The sequence below is a fragment of the Rana temporaria genome, chromosome 7 (genome assembly GCF_905171775.1).
Source record: "Rana temporaria chromosome 7, aRanTem1.1, whole genome shotgun sequence".
In the NCBI taxonomy this organism is placed as follows: Eukaryota; Metazoa; Chordata; class Amphibia; order Anura; family Ranidae; genus Rana; species Rana temporaria.
In genome coordinates, this window is record NC_053495.1 from 139,416,019 (window position 1) to 139,439,892 (window position 23,874).

Below are 23,874 nucleotides of genomic sequence, written 5' to 3' on the forward strand. Positions count from 1 at the left end.
GCAGGGAGGAAGGGCCGAGCCACACTCTTGTGTGGATGGAAAATGTCCATTCACACAAGCGCGGTTTAGGCGCGAGCCTGCTTGAGTGCCTCCATAGCAAGAGGCTTGCTACTGTGGCACTCGGCAGGGGGGAGGAGCCAGGACTGCTGGTGGGGGGACCCAAAAAGAAGGGGATCTGGGCTGCTTTGTGCAAAACTATTGCAAATAAATAGAACCTTTAGAATCCCTTTAAACCAACCAGGTTTACTGTTACTGTGACCAATCTCCTCTATTTGCGATTCATCAGTCCACAGAACATAATTCCAAATATGTCTAAGTTCAACAGCAAACTTTAGCCTTACTGTAATGTCCTTGCAGGTTAAAGCAAATGTAAACCCCCACCTTGTTAAAACATCCCATTTCCCTTTAAAATTTAAATGAAAGGCAAAGTATTTGTGTACACATTATAAATACATTGATCACATACATTCACATACATTCTGTTCTCCACTGCATAAGGAGCTCAGAGAGCTGGGGGAGGAGAAACAGCAGTACACCAGTCTTGCCAGTGCATGACTCTGCAGGGGGGGGGGGCATGATCAGCACAAGTCTGATCATTGGAGGAGAGCAGGCTAGGTTCTCAGCACAGCTAAAGAGCTGACCACGCTGTGCTCACATGCCTAGTGTGATCAGTTTTTAATAGGAGAGAAGAGGGTCTGGCAGGAACATCAGGTATTTCACACAAAGGAAACAATACAAAGAGGTAAGAATACTTTTTCATACAAGTACGTGGTATAGCAGGAACATATCAGGAATATGAAATGTTGGGTTTACATATTCTCAAGGCTCTTTTTGATTGTGGATGCATGCACTTTGACACTAGCTGTTGCAAGAGTTACCTGAAGATTCTGCAATTAACTTTTAAGGTTCTTGGTGACTTCTATGCTATTGATGATTGATTTATAAATAATTTGGAGATCTCTTGAAATTCTTTGCCAGATTCATAGGCATCCACAACTTTTCTCCGAGGGCCTTAGTGAGTTATTTTGATCTTGCATGATGACACCACAGACAATAGCAGCAAATCTAGCACTACCTCTGAAGGGGCTGCTGACAACTGGTCCCCCTGTTCCTGCACAGCCAGGCAACACGCATTTTCCATTTGCACCCGACACAAAGTCAGTCCCTTGGCTTTTAGTCCTTGGTTTTATTAGGGGTAATGACGTGGGTGGGGTAGAGGAGTTTTTGGGATGCCCAACTTGGCTTGAAGAACAGATGAGGACAACTTCCTTCCTATGTACAGAGAAAGGATCCTAGACTGCTCTTATTAGAAACACCCAGTCTCTAGGTGGCAAAGTTCTTTATGGACCAGGAACTCCCTGCCCTAAAGCTCGCTCCCTCCCTTTCTTGACCTGCCAGGCTGCATGCTCAGATAAGGGTCTGGAATGGATTTTGGGGGGGACCCCACGCCGTTCCTTTTTTTAATTTTGGAGTGCGGTTTCCCTTTAAAATCCATACTAGACCTGAAGGGTCTGGTATGGACTTGAGGGGGGACCCCTACGCCGTTTTTTCTTTCTTAATTTTTTTAAATAGCCACCATGAGTCAATTTAACTGTGATTTGACTCATTTTATTTTCTTTACCCCGACCCTTAACCAGATTTTACTGCACCCCGATTGGGCAAAGCTTTGCCCAATCAGGCCTCAGAATGCACGGTGCAGTGCGTAGTGCATTGTAGGGTGTTTGGCGGGGCGAACACCTGCTGAACACCCTGCAAATTCAGGCGTTTCCCCAAACAGGGCGAGCAGCCAATGATTGGCCAGAACTCATGCTCGGGGCTGAACCGCTCATGCAACTCTACACCTCTAAACCCACACGTTAATATACTTTGCTGGAACAACTGGTCTCCTGAGTTCTCTTCCTTCTCCTTCTGGGCATTAAGCTCTGTGCCCCATTTACATGTTGTGCAAGCTCGTTCAAAACTTTGTGGTCTATGTTATAGATAATATAGCAGTGTAAAATTTACCAGCAGAAAGCAGTTTTAAATCAGTGATAATAAACCTAACAAATGTATGCCTAAATTGTATCTATGGTTATAAGTTAGAGCTGCACGATTCTGGGCAAAACGAGAATCAAGATTTTTTTGCTTAGAATAAAGATCACGATACTTGCGGTGTAACATCTTCTTTCACATTATACAAAAAAAAAAAAAAAAAAAAAATAGGGACAACATTACTGTTTCGTTTTTTTTTTTAAAAAACCACTGCGCAAATACGCTGAAACATAAAATATTGCAACAACCACCATTTTGTTCTCTAGGATCTCTGCTAAAAAAATATATATCATGTTTGGGTGTTCCAAGTAACTTTCTAGCAACAAATAATGATAGTTCCGCAACAGCTGGAGGGCCACCAGTTTGAGCCCCCTTATCTACACGCTGGAGTTCTTTCCTTTGATAAAAGAATGAAAGGATACTTTGTTTCTACTTATTCGCATGTTGTAATAAAACTTGTCAGACTGCCTGGATTTAGTTTTTTCAGCTGTGAGAACTCTCTGCCCTTGTTAGAACTATCGCGACATGCCGTTTTGAAGACCGGGAATGGAAAAAGATCAGGATTTTGATTCTTAACGATTAATCGTGCAGCTCTAGTAAAAGGTGTTGTGGTGAATGTGACTGATGCAATGTGAGGTGGTTTAGGTGCACACTGTTCTTGTGCTTATTTTTTATTTTTCTATCAAGACGATACAACTGACAAGGCTGATGCAGAGAAAATGCAGCTCGAAGAACATATAATCAGTAACAAGTGAATTCAGTGTTTGAGCACCCCAAACTGAAAAGGCCCCAATTCCATAAAATAAAAAAACTTAGAAACCCCAAAATACCAACCCCCTTTTTTTTATTTATTTTTTTACAAAAGGGAAGCCTTAGAGCGCCAAAAAAATAAAATAAGAATACTTCCTTAAGTCTTGGTGCAACAAAAAAATGTTTGCTATGGACAGGGCAGAAGCTCGAAATGACAGCTGGTCTCAAATCAGCCAGAAAATCTAATTAAAATGTTAGTTCACCTTTTCAGAAAAAATGAAAAATAAATACTGTTCCCCACTCCAGCTGTACTTGCCTACGGGGATGCTGAGCTGGTGGTGCCCACGTAGCCAATTCAGTGGCCGGGGGATTTTTCCAATCCCCTCACTTTTCCCTTATCTCTGTGTAGCATTTCCTGGATAGACCAAAGCAATTCTGATTGGTCAGTGCCTGCACAATGAATCTTTCTGGTCCATCCCAGAGGAAGCACTGCTCAGGGAAGAGCGAGAAGAGCTCCATTGGGGGCTTTGGCACTGACATCTCAGCGTCAAGTACAATTGTTACTGGGGGGGGGGGGGTTGAGGGGTGTATGGAGCAGTTCACCTTTTCATTTTTATTCCTGCAAAGGTAAGCTAACACTTTAGAGGAGAAAAAAAATCCCAATGATGACCAAATGAAAGGCAGCAAAGGGGTTGATTACCCAAAGAACTAGAAATAAGAATTAAAGTACAGTTTCTGAACTCTAATCTTTCCTTATACACAGACACCATGTCTCAGGTGACTCTGCAAATATTTTCATCAGGACCAAGAATCTCGAAGCCTCAGTATTTGCCTCCAACCCATCGTAGCAGGGAACCCCAACCTCTCCATAAGACCCTTCAAAAACAAAATCAGCAGGAAAGTGCCCATCTTTCCTAACAACCTCTTTATCAAAAGCACTTTATTGTAGATTTCTTGCTTACTCGGGAAAGGTAACATTTTTGGCTTACTTTATGAGGATTGTGCATAACATAGTAACTGGATTTGGAACTTGTTTAGGCTTTCCTACAGGAACCTTTAGATATACTTTAAGTCTTCCCCCTGAAAACATGTTATACTTACGTTTTCTTTGATTCCAGAGCTTTAAGTGCTTTTTCCCTCTCCTCTTTGGCTTTCGCAGCCTTCCTAAATTGCTGGAAGCTGTTACTTGAGGATTTGATGGTCACAGGAATCGGGTTCAGTGCTTTGGAAAAATTGGCCCAACTGCCGTTAGCAGCCTTACAGATCTAGAGTAAATAACAAGCAGTGGTAAGCAGGTAAAATGTCAAGGTTTGTGTTTTTTTTCCCCTAAGTGCTTACCATCCCATAGATACAGGGCTTTTTTTCAGCGGGAACGCGGGGAAACGCAGTTCCGGCACCTCCTGGACTGACTATGTAATGTCAAGGGGTGCTGGGGTGTGCTGCAGGGTATTAATGCTCACTGCTGGGTGAGGGGGGGTCTATTGTTGCTGAGGAGGTCTAGTGTTGCTGGTGGGGGACCTATTGTTGGGGGGTCAGTTGTTGCTGAAGGAGATCTACTGTTGGGGGAGGGGGTCTAATGTTGATGGCTGCCAGAGAGTCTATTAATGCTGGCTGTGCGAAGATCTGTTGATGCTGCCGGGAGTCCATTGTTGCTGGGGGGGAATTTTGTTGTGGATGGTACATTGTTAGGGGGATCTATTGTTGCTGTCGGGGAAGGGGAAACCAAATTCCATACAAATTACTTAGCACAACAAAATGATACTTGGTTCTGAATTGTCTAAAAGGGGCGGTACTGGGAGGTGGGTAGGAGATTGAACCAAGGGACATTGCTCGGAGGTGGGTAGGGTCTGACAAAACAAGCGACTTGGAAAAGGGGAGTTCCTGCACCTATTGTCTGAGAAAAAAAGCCCTGCATAGATATAGTATGCACCACTACTCATCAGTTGAATGGTCAATTTGCTGGGTTTGCAGTAGCCAACCTCTACATCATATCCTATGGAGAAATAGTCTGTTATGAACTATCTGGGCCTGACAGGCCATGAACAATGAACACTAGCATCTCTGTAGCAAGTAGTGGAGCCAGCTTCTCCATCACATCCTATGGAGAAATAGGCATGAGTCACCTGAGCCAGAGCAGGCCATGACAACAAAAGAACACCAGTTTTTTTGTAGCAAGTAGTATGGCGGATCCATAGCATGGGGACAGTGAGATTGGGCAGTCAGTCCCAACTTGTTTTAAAGGTAGAGCTGTACATTAAAGTAGATCTCAGAACAGCACCAAAGCTCTGCCGAATTACTAGAAAAAATATATACTAAACATAGAAAAAAAAAGTAGATGCTAGACAGATTACATATTTTTATGTAAATAAAAACTATTTTATTTACAACAAAAAAACTCAAAACAGTAGAAAGAATTTGTCAAACTGGATGCTATGATCAGGACAGGCAGCAAATCTTTCATCCACTTTGATCATGGAGTACAATGTTGGTTTAGCGTAAAACACTGAGAATAATAAGGTGGTTACATTTGGTCTTGTTACATGACAGTAAGTTCAAGTGACTCACTAGATATTTCCATTGTCTCTCCTAATCAAAGTAGTAAAAAAGGGAAAAGCAGACCCCAGGTACAGATATCGCAGATTTGCGTATATCTTGTACTTGTTTGTTGACAGCCAGAAAAAAATTTGTTACAACAGTCACTGGGCTGAATGGAAAGATATCCTGTGATTTCCCATCCAGATACAAAAAAAAAAAAATGGTTCCATTACTACCCCCATTCTGTCTGTCCATTGAGCTTGATGATAATTAGACCTCATGCCCAATGGACATTTTTACAGCTCCACTTTTTGGCATCAGGTGCTTTTTTCTACAGCCAGTAAACTCCCCAACATGTTATCCTGTGTGTCCGTGCACACATAAGCTGTTATCAGTTTTTTTTTGGTAAAGGCGTTTTCAGGCAAAAAAACAAAACAAAAAAAAAAAAAACAGAACTACTGCGGAGTGCTTTTGCTATAAAACAATGAACAATGAAAAACTCTGCAACTGGCAATTCCTTTTATGGACAATTCCCAATGTCCTTTGCTAATCTGCCCAACTGTCTTAGCTGGGTGGATCTCCATTTTGAGTTTAGCTGGAATACAGTGAAGACATCATGGCTAGTGACGCATCTCAAAACAGATCTCATCACAGCCGTCCAAGCACATGAAGAATTGTGGGATTTGGCCCATCAACGACATAATGATCCTGTCCACAAAATAAATATTTGGATAGAGAATGCATTGTGGGACAGTGGGAGTTAAAAAAAAAAAAAAAAACAGCAGAGGTGTTTTCTTGCTAAAAAAGCTAACACAGCAAAATGCTATTAAAAAAAACTTGCGTTTTTAACACAGCAATGATTCTGCTCTTTTTATATCGTCCAGTGTGCATGAAGCGCGGGGATACCAGCGATCCTCTTACGGAGAAGAAGAACAGGGAAATGCTAATGTAAACAAGCATTTCCCCGTTCAGCCTAGTGACAGGACACTGATCACAGCTTCCTGTGATCGGGAGCGTAGCCCATCCCCCCTACAGTTAGAACACATCCCTAGGACACACTTAACCCCTTCAGCCCCCTCTCCTGGTAAACCCCTTCACTGCCAGTCACATTTACACAGTAATAAGTGCATATTTATAGCACTGATCGCTGTGTAAATGTGAATGGTCCCAAAATAGTGACAAACATGTCCGATGTGTCCACCATAATGTCACAGTCACGATAAAAATCACTGATCGCCGCCATAGCTAGTAAATTTTTTTTTTATAAAAGTGCCATAAAACTATCCCCTATTGTGTCGACACTATAACTTTTGCACAAACCAATCAAACGCTTATTGCGATTTTTTTACCAAAAATATGTAGAAGAATACGTATCGGCCTAAACTGAGGAAAAAAAAAAAAAAAAACTTTTTTGGGGGAATATTATAGCAAAAAGTAACATATTGCTTTTTTTTCAAAATTGTCGCTTTATTTTGTTTATAGCACAAAAAATAAAATCCGCAGATTTGATCAAATTCACCAAAAGAAAGCTCTTTTTTTGAAAAAAAAAAAAAGAAGAAGGATGTCAATTTTGTTTGGGAGCCACGTCGCACGACCGCACAATTGTCAGTTAAAGCGATGCAGTGCTGAATTGCAAAAAGTGCTCTGGTCTTTGGCCAGCCAAATTGTCCGGGACAGAAGTGGTTAAAGTGGAGGTTCACCCTAAAACAATTATCCAACATTACATCCAGCATACTAACGACATGTAAAGTATGCTGGTATTTTTTTTTTCTCCGTACATACCGTTTAATTGTGATCTTCGCCCAGGCTTCCGGGTTCTGATTCCCGCGGGACTGGGCGTTCCTATTGAAAGCTTAGATGATTGACGTGTTGTGAAAAACTTCCCGTGGCGCATAAAGCACGTCACCAGTTTTCCGTAAATAGCCGACCTCCAAGTCGGCTCTATATGGCGCCTGCTCAGTCAGCTCTACACGGCGGGCTCAGGCGCGTTTAGGCGCACCTTAGGTAGGCTATTTACGGAAAACTGGTGACGCGCTTTATGCGCCATGGGAAGTTTTTCACAACACATCAATCATCTAAGCTCGCAATAAGAATGCCCAGTCCCGCGGGAATCAGAACCCGGAAGCCTGGGCGAAAATCACAATTAAACTGTATGTACGGAGACAAATTAATAAATACCAGCATACTTTACATGTCGTTAGTATGCTGGATGTAATGTTAGATAATTGTTTTAGGGTGAACCTCCACTTTAAAGCCTACAGCAGCAAAGGACACTAGGCACATAGAAACTAAAGCCCAGCTGCCTTGAGGATAGAATCTCTCCTCCAACCTCACACCTGCTAAATTGTAGCAAGCAGAGGAAACAATAGCATATGAGGAGAGGGAGGTCGAGTCTGTCAATGGACTTCAGAAAAGGGGCGGGGAGTACAAAAACCCAATTTTCTCTAGCATCTGTTTAGAGCAGGGATATGCAATTAGCGGACCTCCAGCTGTTGCAAAACTACAAGTCCCATCATGCCTCTGCCTCTGGGTGCCATGCTTGTGGCTGTCAGAGTCTTGCTATGCTTCATGGGAGTTGTAGTTCTGCAACAGCTGGAGGTCCGCTAATTGCATATCCCTGGTTTAGAGGCACAGCTAGATAATTAGCCAAGGAAAAAGCCCAAATCAGTCCAATGTGAGCAGTAGACACACCAAATCAAACAAATGCAAACAAGCCCGACAGGTGAAATCCAAAGCAAAAAACAGAATTCTCTCAGCCTCGATCCTGTTAAGTAGGCAGAGTAAAAAGCTATTGGAAACCAAGCACAACTAAGCAAGTGTGAGGGTTATAGACGCAAAGGGGCTGGCTTTCAGTTTTCCATGTGCCTGGTGTCCCATTATCCTGTGTATCCCGTATACCCAAGGTTGCTTATCAAAATTGTGGATAAAAGAGAAACAGTTTGGCTGGAGTTTGGCTTACTACATGGCTTATTTTTAAATACTGATGTTTATGTCAATATAGAATACACAAGGTCAATAAATTATGTTTTTATTTTTTTATAAAATGTGACATAAAAGGTTATTTCCTATTTATAAATGCATGATAAACTCCCTAACCCACATCTTCAACCTCTCCCTCTCCTCCGGCACCTTTCCCCCCCGCTAAAACATGCACTGGTTACCCCCATACTTAAAAAACCCTCACTAGACACCACCTGTTTGAATAACTTAAGACCCATCTCCCTGCTCCCATTTGCCTCCAAGCTCATCGAACGCCTTGTCCATGACCGAATGAGTCGCTACCTCGCAGACAACAACCTTTTTGAAACCCTACAGTCAGGCTTACGCCCACAACATTCTACTGAAACTGCTCTACTAAAACTCACCAATGACCTACTAACTGCTAAAACCAATGGCCATTACTCCGTACTCATACTCTTAGACCTCTCTGCTGCCTTTGACACAGTTGACCACCTGCTCCTCCTCAGCAAACTACACTCCCTTGGCCTCCGTGATTCTGCTTTATCCTGGTTCTCCTCCTACCTATCTCAAAGCACTTTCACTTACAACTCCATCTCCTCCGCTCCTCTTCCTGTTGGGGTACCCAAGGCTCCGTCCTTGGGCCCCTCCTATTCTCACTCTATACCTCTTCCCTGGGCCAGTTGATAACCTCCCATAGCTTCCAATACCACCTCTATGCCGACGACACCCAGATCTATCTCTCAGCTCACCCCCTGGATCTCCTCACCGATCTCAAACTTACTGAATGACATATCTGTATGGATGTCATACCACTTCCTCAAACTCAATCTTTCTAAAACTAAGGTTGTTATATTTCCTCCTTCACGGTCTCCCCCCCCCCCCATGACTTTACCATTAATATCAACACCACAACGATTGGTCCCTCTACACTTGCCAGGGTGCTGGGTGTAATCCTTGATTCTGACCTCTCCTTCAGCCCACACATCTAATCACTGGCTAAATCCTGCCTCCTTAACCTCCGCAAAATCTTCAGAATTTGACCCTTCCTGACTAATGACACCACAAAGCAACTTATTCACTCCTTGATAATTTCCCGCCTTGACTACTGCAACTCTCTCCTTAATGGCCCCAGTCTATTATGAATTCTGCTGCTAGACTAATACACCTCACTAACCGATCCGTGACTGCTGCTCCTCTCTGCCAATCCCTTCACTGGCTTCCCCTACCCCACTGTGTAAAATTCAAAATGCTAACCACAACATACATGGCTATTCACAGCATCGCCCCCATCTACATCACCAACCTCATCTGCAGATATCGCCCCAAATCGGCTCCTCCCAGGAGCTCTTTAGCTCCCTTGTTACCTCCTCCCATGCTCGCCTTCAGGACTTCTCCAGAGCCTCTCCCATCCTCTGGAACTCCCTGCCCCGGTACGTCCGATCAGCCTCCTACCCTGTCTACCTTTAGGAGATCCCTGAAAACTCAATTATTTAGGGAAACCTATCCCACACCCACCTAACTATCCAGAGCCACCCCCATCAATTCATACTCTGCAGCCATTACCCTTTGTACCACCACTCCCTCCCTTTAGAATGTAAGCTCTACAAAAAGGGCCCTCCTGTACCTTCTGTATTGTACTATAATTGTGCTGTCCCCCTTCTACATTGTAAAGCGATGCGTAAACTGTTGGCGCTATATAAATTGTGTATAATATAAAAAAAAAGGCAAAGGAGATGCGAGTGGCGCCTGGATTACATGTCATTTGCCTAGTTCACATTAAAAAGACCAAAACAAATTTGGATAGCCAAAATAGACATCGATTATACATTTTCATCAGGTCATGAATTAGTTGAATAACATTGAGTGTTCTACGTGTGTGGATGTTGTGTCGTTATGTAAATCGATTAGTTTTACTTTTTACGCCACGATATGTGCAGGATTTTAAAAGGGTGCCTTGACTGAAAAAAGTTTGAGAAACACTGGACTAGAGGATTAATTTTAAGAAAATACCTTTGTTTTAGCATCATCTCCCACAGTGGATGGATTGTTGCATGATGCAGGAATCTGCTCCATGTCAAGTTTGTGGAATTCATTCAGTACAATACCTATATATTTAGAAAAAAACAAAACATGGAACTTGGCCTTTGAATACAAAAAGGCAAGTACACCCTTCTGTAACTAAAAATGTGAACAATTGTTCCCAATTGGTTTCAAACACAAGAAAGATCAACAATACAAATGTAATGTTAACGTCAGCTTATAAAAAGATTAAAATGAAAACAGTTATACAAACAGGGGCATTCAAATCCACCTACTTCCAAAGTGGACATGGTTGGCAACTAGTCTCCGGTGCCCATTCGGCTCCACCCACCCAGTGAAAAGGCAATGCCCATATTTATTTAATCACACCACCTGTATCCCAATTTTCATTAGCTAAATTTGGTCAGGGGTACAGTACTGTGCAGGAAATGGTGACCTTTATGACAGCTTCTCAGCATAGGCAAGGCCACTCTTGAGTACTACTGTATTTCCGTATGCCAGCTCAGAGTTGGCCTTAAAAATTCCCAGTTTTGGGATTGTCCACATCTAAAGAACACTTGGCACAAGGCCAGTATTGTTATAGACAAAATCTCCGGTAAAAAGATTCCTCTCACACCCCAGATATGTCTTCTGTTCTCCCCTATACAAGATATCCCTACATCCAGCACAAGGCTTATCCATACATTCCTCAGCTCCATTCATTGGACCATAGCATTTAATTGGCGCTCCACGTCGGTACCTTGGCCTCAAATCCTCAACCGCATGACAAACATTAAACTTTCTGAGAGAATTCACCATACATTATATGACTCTATGCCCCTTTTTAAAAAAAAATGGATTCTCTGGGATGCCACCTTTCTGGTTTAGAATAAATGACTACCAACTAACATCTTCATGACTATTTCTTTTTCTGTACAATGTTCACGATTGAAGATTTTTGTATGCATACTTGTACCTACATTGTAATTTTTATATACTTTGACCTTTTTCCATAATAAAAAACGTTTGTAAACAAAAAAAAACAAAAAAATTGCCAGTTTGAAAACTGGTGGCATTTCTAAGGCCACTTTCACACAGTCTTACCAATTGGGTCCGCTAGTCCGTTTTTCAGGCAGACCTGATAAGAGGGTCCATTCATCCTTATGGACAGGCAGGTATACAAGGACTTGTGTCCATTTACACCCGCCTAACTCTGGGTCGGATATGGTACACTAAAAAATGGAAGAGGATCCGTGCTTGTCTTAAGGTGGAACAGATTGGAGGGTAGTTGGGTGTAAATAAACAGCGGAGTCTGTTTTCTCACGGTCGCCCATAGATCAGAGTGGGCTCTGTCCATGTCTGCTCTGCATCCAACCAGCTCTGCTCTGATCATCAGGGGATCTGGAGCCGATTCCCTGCTGATCAGAATGGAAACCACTCTGTGTGAAAGGGGCCTTAAAATTTGGCAATGCCATAGCAGCAGTGGTGATCGTAAGAACTATCAAGAGTTGCTGCATATCAATAATGTTATGGACACTGGCACAATTTCCTGAATTAGGTAGAGGTAGTTAAGGGAACTACTACCAGAAAAGTGCCATTATATATTATCTTTACTGTATATACCATCTTCAGGCGAGTGACTGCAAATGTATACTTACTTTCTGGTTTGAGTACAGTAACCATATCATTTTTGCATTCTACACCTCCATGTTGGAAGAGATTAGTGGGTTCATCATTTTTTATTGTTAATGGAGTCTACAAAATAGCAAAAACAGACAATCTTGTTAACATTGTAATTCAATTTTTTAATATAAAGGTGGTGTACAATATTAAACCCCTTGCTCAACTTGCATCTGAGGCCTCTGTTGAGAGATCAGCCTTCAATTGCAGTTTGTTTACACCTGCTTCTTTGCTACGTCCTGGGTTCTAATTTAATTTACTCTTTCCACATATTTTTCTCCATTACAATGAAGAAATCAATGAATGAAGTGGTTGAGATCAGTATTGCTCAACATGAACCTGTTCCCGACCGCCAGCCATACATATACTGTGGCAAGGCGGCTCCGATTGGCCACAGGGGGAGCCAATGAACCGGCCTGGCGGACACAATGTTTGCCGGCCACCCACGATTGCTTCCCAGAAACAGAATGGTGGTCTGCCGATGTAAACAAGCAGATCGAGTGCTGTCAGGCATGGGCACTAATCTAGTGTTTCTGCTAATCCCCTTCCCTGCCAGTGTCATTTATACAGTGTCAGTGCATATTTTTATCATAGATCACTGCAATAATGTCACTGGTTCCCAAAAAAGTGTCAGTTAGGTGTCCGATCTGTTGATCGCAATCCCGCTAAATATCACTGATCACCGCCATTACAGGTAAAAAAAATTGAATACAAAATGTGATAAATATTATAGATGTTATAACTTTTGCGCAAACCAATCAATATATGCTTATTGTGATTTTTGAACCAAAATTCATTAAGAATCAAATCCCACCAAAAGAAAGCTCTATTTGTGTGACAAAAAAAAAAACGATCAATTTTATTGATGTGTCAGTTTAAGTAACGTCAGAAAAAAAATGGCCTGGTCATTAAGGGGGTAAAACCTTCTGGGGCTGAAGTGGTTAAAGGTGTCTACAGGCTTTAGTTGGCAGCAGGTCATGTGTGCACAATTCTGCTACTAAACACTTTAAGGGTCCATGCACACTGGCTTAAAGAACGCTGATTCTACAGGAGTTTTGCCTGTAGAAGCAGCCCAATGTTATCCTATGTGTCCATGCACATTAGGAAGTTTAGAGGCATATTTTAAAGTGATTGTAAAGGTTTTTTTCTTTTTAAACAAACATGTCATACTTACCTCCTCTGTGCAGCGGTTTTCCACAAAGAGGCCCCAATCCTCTTCTTCAGTGCCTGGGCAGTGCTCCTGGCTCCTCCTCATCGAGTGCCTCCACAAAGAGCTGCATACCATGGGGGGCACTCATGCAGCTGTGCTTCCGGGTCATGCTTCTGCGTCCATTGACAGACAGCAGGACTAGACTCCGCTTCCCATGCCACTGGATTTGATTGACAGCAGCGGGAAACAATGGCTGCTATCAATCTATAAGAAACTGAAACAGCGGCTGAAGCTGCTGGGCTCGTCCTTGACACTGGAATGAACGGGTTCAGGTAAAAGGGGGACTCTAGAGGGCTGCTGCAGCATAGAATGTTTTTCAAACTTAATGCATGGAATGCGTTTAGAGAAAGAAAAAAATAACTTCTGGTTTGCATTTTGAATGGAGCTTTCTGGCAGAAAAAAAAAAAAACAATGCTTAATACTCCTAAACATGTACAAAAAACACTATATTTTTCTTCTATGGGAACTTTTTTAAGCCTAGTGTACATGGAGCCTAATAATGAAAAATTATTCTTGGATTATTCTAGAAGTATGCATGTTTGCATTGGGTAAACTTGCAGGCGTGTGCTGAGAAGCTGCGCTCGTCATACAGCGATTAGTCCTAGATGTCATCTAGGTTCAGCCAATGTTGTCTAAAGTCATGAAAGGTCTACAGACAAGATTGTGGGCCAGATAAGGTGAACCTCTCAGATCTGTACACATATTTAGGCTGTTCAAATGGTTGCTGTTGACCAGTAAAAAGCTTTCAAATAGCATCTTGGCAGAGGACAACAAAACACATTTTTGTAATGGCCAGAATAAGGAAATGGGATATTTTATTATACCAAAGTTGAAGAAAATGTACCTTCATTGAAATGTACCTTTATCGATGCACCACTTGTGCGTTTTAAACAGGATTCCGCTGTCTGGACCCGGTTATCACATGAGCCTTCAAACACAGGTGATCTGATAGGCGTCAACACTTTACTTATAGCTACAAATAGGAGATAACACAATGATTATGTTGTTACATGTACTAACACTATAGTAAACAGTTAATTTGTACTCTTAAAATCTTTTACTGGGACAAAGGAAATAGTGGGAGGAAAGGGGAAATATAAGGAAGGTTAGGAAGCTTTAAAAAAATAAAAATATATACAAAAACATATCCAGATAGAAAGTGTCTGTGTACATTAGCTTTTTCTGTCCATACAAATCAAATTGAGTGAAAAATCAGCACAAAACAGCTTGATGTGGGTCAACCTCCAATCAGACGCACCTGTAAAATAACTCAGGAGCATCTCAAAGCTGACCCCAAATGCAAGCGCAATGCACCTAAAAGCGTGCTGCATTTTCCCATTTACACAAGTCCTAATGATGTCTGGATATAATTTTTGTGGCCGCCTTGCCGAAAGCAACTCGTGAAATTTCGTTCTGCCGGGCGATAATCTGCCAAGGCCAATTTGTTGGCCCCCCCCCCCCCCAAAGTTCAGTGTTACTGGCACCTTTGGCATTAAGTTATGAATATTTATGTTCCCACTGGCCAACCACAAGGTGGTTTATTGCCAGTGGTGCATGCTAGGTGAGGATAAAACATTTGGGAAGGGACTTCTCTGCAGACTGGCCTAGGGAGGTGTGTGTAGTTGTACGTTCTGGCAAGGCCAAATCCCTGTTTGGGCCTAACACAATCACTGTGCAGCTGTCTTACCCGCTTAAGGAGGATACAGCACCCAAGGTGGATAGCCAGGGGGAAGGAGGTCCTGCTGGAGGGGAAAGGAGTCTGACCCTCAGAGGATCCTGATACTCCCTTGGAGGGGATGCAAGTACCTACTGCTTATCTGTGGAGCTCTGAATATAGTGCTAATGGGTATTTACCCAATGGTCCCTATTTTTTTCAATACACCTTAATCTATGTTCTGTTTATAAAATGACACCAGGATTATGGTCAGAGTCCGGAAAATATGTTGTTGGAGGTATCTGAAGCCCTAACTTTTTTTATCCTCTTGCACATGTGATTGAATTGTATTTTATTTCATTGGTTATCATTACTGGCACTGACATCAATTATGTGTGTTATTATTGCTACCACTGACACAAACAGTAGGAATTTTTTTTACTGGCACAGAGAAAATGGGGTGCATAAAAATGGCAGCAGGAGCTCTGGACAAACATTTTAGATATTCGGCTGTAGTAGGAGAAAGTTTATTCAAGAAGGGCTAGAGAGGGGTACAGCAATGAGTGTCGGCAAGCAACAATGAGGCCTGGTTCACACTGGTGCGTTTTGACATGCGATTTGGCAATGCACCGATTTCAAAAAGTAGTTCCTGTACTACTTTTTGCGATTTCGGCCCGCGATTTACATTGACATCTGTGCAGAAACCTGCACAGATGTCTCTATAATCGTGGCCGAAATCGGGACTGCCAGCGGGAGTGAAATAGTGCAAGTTCAGCTGAACTCGCACGGTGGAAGTACCTTGCTAGTTTGGGGATGCATTTCTGTAAATTGAGTTGGAGAATTGGTCAGGATCAATGGTGTCCTCAATGGTGAGAAATACAGGCAGATACGCATTATGCCATACCATCAGGGTGGTTTGCGATTGGCCCCAAATTTATTCTAAAGCAGGACAATGATCCCAAACATGCAATCAGTGTCATTAAAACTATCTTCAGTGTAAAGAATAAGGAGTCCTGGAAGTGATGCTTTGGCTCCTACAGAGCCCTAATCTCATCATCAAATCTGCCTGGGATTACATGAAGAGACAGATGGATATGAGGCAGGCTACAGCCAATATGGTTAGTTCAAGACGTTTGGAACAACCTACATTCCGAATTCCCTCAACAATGTGCAAGTGTACCTACTGTAGAAGAACTAATGCGTTTTTAAAGGCAAAGAGGGGTCACGCCAGACATTCATTTGATTTGGATTGCTCTGTTGAATCACTTGTTAATTGAAAATGAAAATGAATTTCCATTTTGTTAATTGATAAAAATAAACTATTACCATTCTATTCTATCCTAAAGGCACAGCGCATGACATGACAGTAGGGGGAGCAGATGGATCATTGCATCCTATAGAGAAAGGCAGGGGGTGGCTCACAGCTGTGATCCTGCTGAAACATAAATGACCTTAGTCCCTCGTTGGAGCAGAAAGCAAAAGGTCATATTAATGAAAAATCCTTGTCAGAGTTTGCAGGGTCCCTTGGCTGACTGAGATGGCAGCAAAAAAAGTCTGGCTGAGTGGGCCCAGCTTGGAGGTCATTGATGAGGGTTAAAGGGGCACAAACTGGTTGGCTTATCAGTCCCACTAGGACCAAGGGAATGAAAAATGTTGTCTTTTTAAATATGCCAGTTATGTTTTGAACATTTATTGCAGGTTTTGGAATGGCTGCCGAACCAAAATAAGCGGTTGGGAGCAGTATTGGCAACCACGTTTATGTGGTTTAGGTAGAACCGAGTGATTGTTGGCAAGTCTCAGATCAGCCTAAAAGGGAATGTGTTTTGGTATTTGTACATTTTGGACAAGCTGTGGCCGATGTATACATTTATATAAAAAATAGATCATGTCAACGAAAAAACTGTAAAGCCTCGTACACACAATCCCTTTTCCCGACAGGAAAACTGCCGGTAATCCAGATGGGAAAATAGAGAACCTGCTCTCTATTTTCCCATCGGGATTCCCGGGAGAGTGTTTCCTGACGAGAAAATCGGTCGTCTGTATGCTTACCTGCAGGGTAGAAAAACCATGCATGCTCGATAAAACTTCAACGCATGCGCAGTAGCATACAACGATAGTGTGGAGTGTAGCAAGATGGCGGCAACGGAATCGAATGTGACGAGACACTGGCCCATCGTAGTTCAAAAGAACAGCGGGTTTTTGTGTGGCCGTGTGTCTACACGGCTTTTCAGGGCAAGCCTGCCAGGAATCCCATCAGGAAAACCAATGTTTTCCTGGTCGTGTGTACAAGGCTTAAGTGTCGTCTGTTATTGGGGGCATAAGGTAACTGGGAACGAGTTGTGGTTATCAGGGGAGTAAAGATGACCACTCCACCAGTCATGAAAGCATTCATAATTTACAGCATTTTTTCCACACCTGCCTAAGGCCCCGTACACACGATAGAATCCATCCGCAGATAAATCCCAGCAAATGGGTTTCTGCGGATAGATCCTATGGTGTGTACACGCCAGCGGATCTGTTTCCGCGGAGAAATCTCCTCTGGGATGGATTCCAGCAGATCGGATATTTGCTGTGCTGCACAACATATCCATCTGCTGGAATCCATTCCAACGGATGGATCCGCTCGTCTGTACAGACTTACCGGATCCATTCGTCCAAAGGGATTCCCCGCACGCGTCGTAATGATTTGACGCATGCGTGGAATTCCTTATATGACAGCGTCGCGCCCGTCGCCGCGTCATAATCGCGGCGACGGCGCGACACGTCATCGGCAGAGGATTTCCGCGCGGATTTCAATGCGATGGTGTGTACACTCCATCCCATCGAAATCAGCGGAAATCTTTGAGAGGATTTATCCGTGGAAACGGTCCGCTGGACCGTATCTGCGGATAAATCCTCTCGTGTGTATGGGGCCTAAGACTTTTGCACAGTACTGTATATAGCGTATGTCCACAAAATGGTTAGGATTATAAAAAGGAGAGATGAGCAGAATCATTTACCTAATGGTGGTAGAAGAAGGCAGTCTGGTAATTCAAATGTATCATGAAGAAAAGGTTCCACTGGGCCTTTTACAGGATGTGATGGGCCTTTAACAGGATTTTTTGGGCCTTTTGAGAATGAACACTTAGCAGTGGAGGGAACTTTAGATGCAACAGTATGAGACAACTAGGGGGGGAAAAAAAAAACAATACATTTAAAATAGTAGACTTGACAAGTGCTTCATTTATTCATAGCTTTTGAGACATAAAGGAACAATAATCCTAAACTGTAAGCTTACATTACATACATACGGTACTTACACTAGAAATGAAACCGCAGCTTTCCATTAAAACCATCCCACTCAAAAAGGACTGCACTTTGCAAATAAAATCACTCACTGCCACACATAGGCGTGCGCAGGGGGTGTGCCAGGTGCGACTGGGCACACCCTTATGCTGCGCAGTGCAGATTCACCCTGCCATTTTACCCAAAAAAAATTAAATGCAAAAATAAAACGAAAATAAAAAAACTACTACGAAAAAATTTAGTTTCGTTTTGTTTTTTTTACATAAATTCATTTAGTTAAATTTGTTTCATTAGTTTCATTTGTTTTCGTGATACGTTTCGTTTATTCGTTTTTAAATCAAATTTCAAATCGTTTTTAAATCAATTTCAAATCGTTTTCGAATTAGTTTTCCAATTTCCAAAAACAATAAAATAGAATGATGCCTTCCTTTCTAAAAAAAAATAAAAACTGATAATGTATATTCACACTAATATAAGTCAACAAATAATGTATATGTATTCTTTCTTAGTCACATGACAATCCTATTTATGCACCATCAGAACATATTAATAAGCTCCTGAAGAAGTGGCCATACAAACCCACGAAACATGTAGGGCACCAAAAAGCAACCATTATGAATGGTTCTTATTTTTCTATTGGGTAACGATAGGATGTACTAAAAAAGTTTTTTCACGATTGTCATGATTCAATAATTTATTCTATGAATATGTAATAAAAATCCTTTTGTAAATTTTTAACTTTGACTCTGTACTATTAGTTAATATACAGCACCATTAAAGTCCAAATTCAGCCTCCTCCCAATCTCTCTTCACCTTTTGATGGAATGAAGGTACAACCTATAACCCTTCTTTGTCTATAATTGGCACTTCTTTATAATAAAATAGAACAGAAAATAAAGGAATAGAATAGAAAAAAATATATATATTTTTTTTTTATTCTATTTTTATTTTCTATTCTATTTAATTCTCTTAAAAACTATTGGAATTCGAAAAGTTTTCGAAATAGAATTTTAAAACTATTCAAATTTGAAAAGTATTCAAAAACTATTAGAGAACAATTTGAATTCAAATTTTGTTATTTCGGATTAGTTAAATTCGAATTTCCAAATAACAAAAATGCATCCAAATTTTAATTTGGAACTAAATGAACCGCATGTCTAAAAACGACCACTGCTCTACTGACACTGCCCCCTACAAAAACATTTAATTTATGTAGAGTGTGAGTATGTATACAGGTGTGTTTGAGCAATAAAATTAAAGCTGAACTTCAAGCTAAGCAACTATTCTCCAAGTACAAGAGGAGTCATGTGTATGTATACTTAAATATTAATGTGCTTTGCATTTTTTCTTTCGATCTGTCCAGTAATCCATTGTGAATCTTTTCCTCTGTGCAGGAGCTTTTCGTAATAAAACCGGTCACTGCTGCTCTCTTCTCTTGCGCAGGGTGACTGGTTTTGTATCCACCCGATTCTGTAGTTTTCAGCAGGGAGCCTATAGCGGGTGGGGCTTGCTGGGCCCCTCCCACAGCTCTGCTATCTGCACAGGCTTTGTACACCACAGAGATGTCATTGCTACAAAATGACTATATGTATTTTGCAGCTATTGAGGAATGTATTTAAAAACATCAAGGTGTGCCTGAAGTTCAGCTTGAATTACTTTTGTCTGGGTTCTGCAGCACCATTTGCTGTTATGTTACACTGCTTTTTAACCTTTTCAGAAGCCCTTCCTTATGGAGAAGGATCCCTCTACAGTAAAACCTTGGATTGCGAGCATAATTCGTTACAGAAACATGCTTGTAATCCAAAGCACTTGTATATCAAAGCAAATTTCCCCATAAGAAATAATGGAAACTCAAATGATTTGTTCCACAACCATTCATAAGAACTTCAGTTTATAGTCCATATAAAAAGATTATAGCTATGTGATGGGTTGTGCAACCATAAAATTTCCATCTACAAATGGAAGCCTCCACAAGGGGATTAGAAGCAAAATTCAGAGTTCTGCCTCGTACACACGACCAGTTTTCCCGTCTGGAAAACTGCCATGACAGCTTTTGGCTGAGAAAACTGGCCGTGTGTATGCTCCATGGCAGTTTTCCAGACAGGAAAACTGCCGGGAATCCTGGCAGGAAAAAGGAGAACATGTTTTTTTTTCTGCCGCGATTCCCGGCGGTCTTTTTCCTGGCAGTTTCTCTATGGGAAACACTGTGGTGGAGCATACACACGACCGGGATTCCCGGCCAAAGCTCTCACCACAGTTTTCCCGACGGTGTGTACAGGGGGAAAGTTACTGAGCAGGTTCTCGGTTTTCCCCCCTATGATTCCCGGCAGACTTTTTACCGCCAGGAATCTCGGTCGTGTGTACAGGGCTTTACAGAGTATACAATAGAAGTGAGGTGCCTTTAAGTGTAGCAATATGGTTACATTTAATGAAGGTAGAACAATTAGCAACTCACATGGCTGATGATTAAAAGAGGCACGTGCAAGTATGCAGGCATCCGGGGTAAAGATGTCCACATAGACCATACTCCACACCACCGGCTCGCACCGCTGTCAGTCTGCAATCGTGAACAGGAAGACTACCCTGCAGTAGAGAGATCTGAAAGCGAGGCTTGATCTGCTTGTGGAGCACAGTGTGGAAGGGATGATGTCTATGGCGGTGCGGAGGACAGTCTATGTGGACAGCTTTACCCCGGATGCCTGCATACTTAGACGTGCCTGTTTTATTCATCAACCAAGTTTCTAAATGTTGTACCATCATTAAATGTAACTGTATTGCTACACTTAGAGGCGCCTCTCCTCTTTTATACAGGCATACCCCACTTTTAAGTACAAAATGGGGTTTATTTACCATTGTTGGAGAGTGCAAAATCAGCCTCACTTCTGCATAGAAGCCAAATAAGCTTCTAACTCCAGCTTGTTCAATTAAAGGATCACTAAAGGAAAAAAATGTTTTTGCTGAAATGACTGTTTACAGGGTATAGAGACATAATAGTTAACTGATTCCTTTTAAAAAATGATTAAAAATAGATAAAAAACAATCATATAATGTGCCTGCAGTTTAGTTTCGTTTTTGCCGTTTCCTGGTTTTCTGATGTACAGAGCCAGAGAGCCAATAGAGGGCAGTGATGGTTTGTAAAACGAAACTGGATTGGTGCTGAGGGGTTTTAGACACACAGTAATCACACCTCATTGATTAGTCACCACAGTGAGAAATCTCCCAGTACTGTGTCGATCAGGAAACAGACAACCAGGAAGTGTCCAGAACAGAGAGGAATTACAGCAACATCAAAGCAAAAACGAACAATGAGGACATGAAACCAGGACTGCAGTAAGGTAAAGGAAGCTATTTAGCTAAAATAAAAAATTTCCTTTAGTGACCATTTAAGCTTTTGTCATAAAACCTGGAAGCTCATTGGTTTCTATGCAGAAGTGAGCCTGATTTTGCACTCTCCAGCGATAGTACATGAACCCCATTGTATACTTCAAAGTGGGGTATGCCTGTACTCAGTTGTGACATGACATTACTTGTATATCAAGTCAAAATTGATTAAATCACTTTGCTTGTCTTGCAGAACGCTCTTGGACTCGCTTCCTGATTGGCTGGGAGGAAAATCAGTGTAAAAATAGCAAATATTCATTCAATATTGTCACACAACTGGGTGGACTGGCCGCCCCTGCATACATCCTTTCCAAGTTCAAGAATGAAATGATAAAAAAAGAGAGGCTACACAATTTCCTGAGTTGGCACTTTCAAACCATAACAGAAGGACTAACGCAATGCTATAGAACACTGTTATGTTGGCAGGAGCCAGTGTACCAAATACCGGTCAGTATGGCCAAAGCTTTTTTTGCCATGCTTCTCCTGTAAATTACAGGAGTGCAGTCCGTTCTGCACTCCTGTGATCAGTTTTTAGCTGACAGAAGCTGGTCCAGGGTCTGAAAAGATCCCAACAATATGGTCGGAATCCACCCAGAAGTCTGGATCGGCACCTGGCTCAGCCTCTGCGAGTCACCGAGAGCCTGAGAGGGGTGTATGGAGGATAAGGGGGTACTGATAATCAAAGTGCTAAAGCACAATAGTCTGTAATGAATAACAATATTTGTATAACTTGGAAAGCGATATAAACAATTAATGGCAGTGATGGAGTATTTAACTGCACCGAAAGTGCATGTGCTTAAGTGCTATTTAAACCATTAAGGTAACAAAAGTGCAAAACGGATCCAAATGCAATGAGATCAATCAGCAATAAACAATTGAAAGTCCATGCATAGAATGATGTTCCTTGAAGGTTGACACCGTCACCACTGCAACAATGAAGAGCTAGCGACACCCAGTGGAAAATAGAGGTAAGTGCCTACTTATCAAACCACCAAGACCTCTTGTTTTAAGAAAAGGTCAGGGGGGGCTTTAGTACAGTTTTGGCCTGAGGTCTGTACTGTTACCTGGAAGGACAAGCCAAGGGAAGGACTCCGCCAGAATGGTCATTAAAAAATTGACGAGAAATGAACCATAGTGTGATTCTGCAATTTAATATAAAAATAAATAAAAACACAGGCCAAATGGCCACTTACTTTCAAAAGTGCCGAGGCCTTGGCACTGAGGTATCAAGCATGTTTAGGACCAGATGTGCTGTGGAGCAAATCGCCACACTGGGTCTCACTTGCGTGTGTGTAGCGTGCGTTCCACCGCCTCACACTGTTTTGCACTTTTGTTACCTTAATGATTTAAATAGCACTTAAGCACACGCGCGTTCGGTGCTGCATCACTGTCATTAATTATTGTTTATATCGCTTTCAAAGTTATACAAATATTGTTATTCATTACAGACTATTGCACGTTAGCACTTTGCTCATCAGCGCCCCCTTATCACTATACACCCTTCACAATACTAAGGTTGTTATTCATAACACTTTAGGGGAGCAGCTTTATATATATATATATATTTTACACATCTGATCATAGCAAGTTCTTTCCTGAGCCAGACTCTCTCACTTCCTACAAAGCCCAGCGCTCCAGTGACAGTCACAGCTCTCTGCTCAAAGCAGAGGGGGAGAAATGAGCGGGGAACTGAGCGATCAGCGGTGTTTGATTACTCAGTTCTCACTACAGAGCCGGTAGGAGGCAGATGCAGCAGAATCGGATCGATCACCTAGGTGAGTATAATTTTATTTTATAAAGCCATACTTCTTGTTTAAAGTGGTTTTAAAGGCTCAAGGTTTTTTTCCCCCATTCTATGCATGCGAGCAGCTTGCTGTTGGGGGTACTGGCTGAAATAGGAGGAGCCAGAAGCGTCATCCGGGGACCTGAGAAGATGAGGATCAAGGCTGCTCTATGCAAACCCACTGCATAAAGCAGGCAAGTATGACATGTTTGCTATTTTTTTATTTTTTTTATAAAAAGGAACCATAAGGCTGGGTCCACAGCAGGGGGTCAGGTGTGTCCCTGTTCACCGATTCAGGTACAAATTTTTGCCTGAATTCGCACCTGTCCCACAAGGTTTAGGAATGAGTCTATGGGAACGTTTGACCATTCATCCAGAAGTGAATTTTTGAGGTCAGGCACTGATGTTGGACGAGAAGGCCTGGCTTGCAGTCTCCGCTCTAATTCATCCCAAAGGTGTTCTGTTGGGTTGAAGTCAGGAATCTGTGCAGACCAGTCAAGTTCCTCCACCCCAAACTCACTCATCCACAGTAGAATGCCAAAAGTACTGGACCACCCCCTCCAAATCATTTGGTGAAGGGGGGAA

At 42.0% G+C, this 23,874-nt stretch overlaps 1 protein-coding gene across 4 annotated transcripts in view; it reads right to left on the reverse strand.

Annotated features, from left to right (window-relative positions):
- The window catches only part of BRDT (bromodomain testis associated), a 206,824-nt gene that overhangs the window by 20,908 nt on the left and 162,042 nt on the right, over positions 1-23,874 (reverse strand). For all 4 annotated transcript variants that reach the window (XM_040360040.1, XM_040360042.1, XM_040360038.1 and 1 more), the window contains 5 exons: positions 17,840-18,005; positions 14,047-14,159; positions 11,955-12,051; positions 10,288-10,382; positions 3,883-4,046 (listed from right to left, as the gene is read on the reverse strand). In XM_040360040.1, the coding sequence (XP_040215974.1) occupies positions 3,883-4,046; positions 10,288-10,382; positions 11,955-12,051; positions 14,047-14,159; positions 17,840-18,005 (635 nt within the window). The remainder of the gene's footprint in view (positions 1-3,882; positions 4,047-10,287; positions 10,383-11,954; positions 12,052-14,046; positions 14,160-17,839; positions 18,006-23,874) is intronic.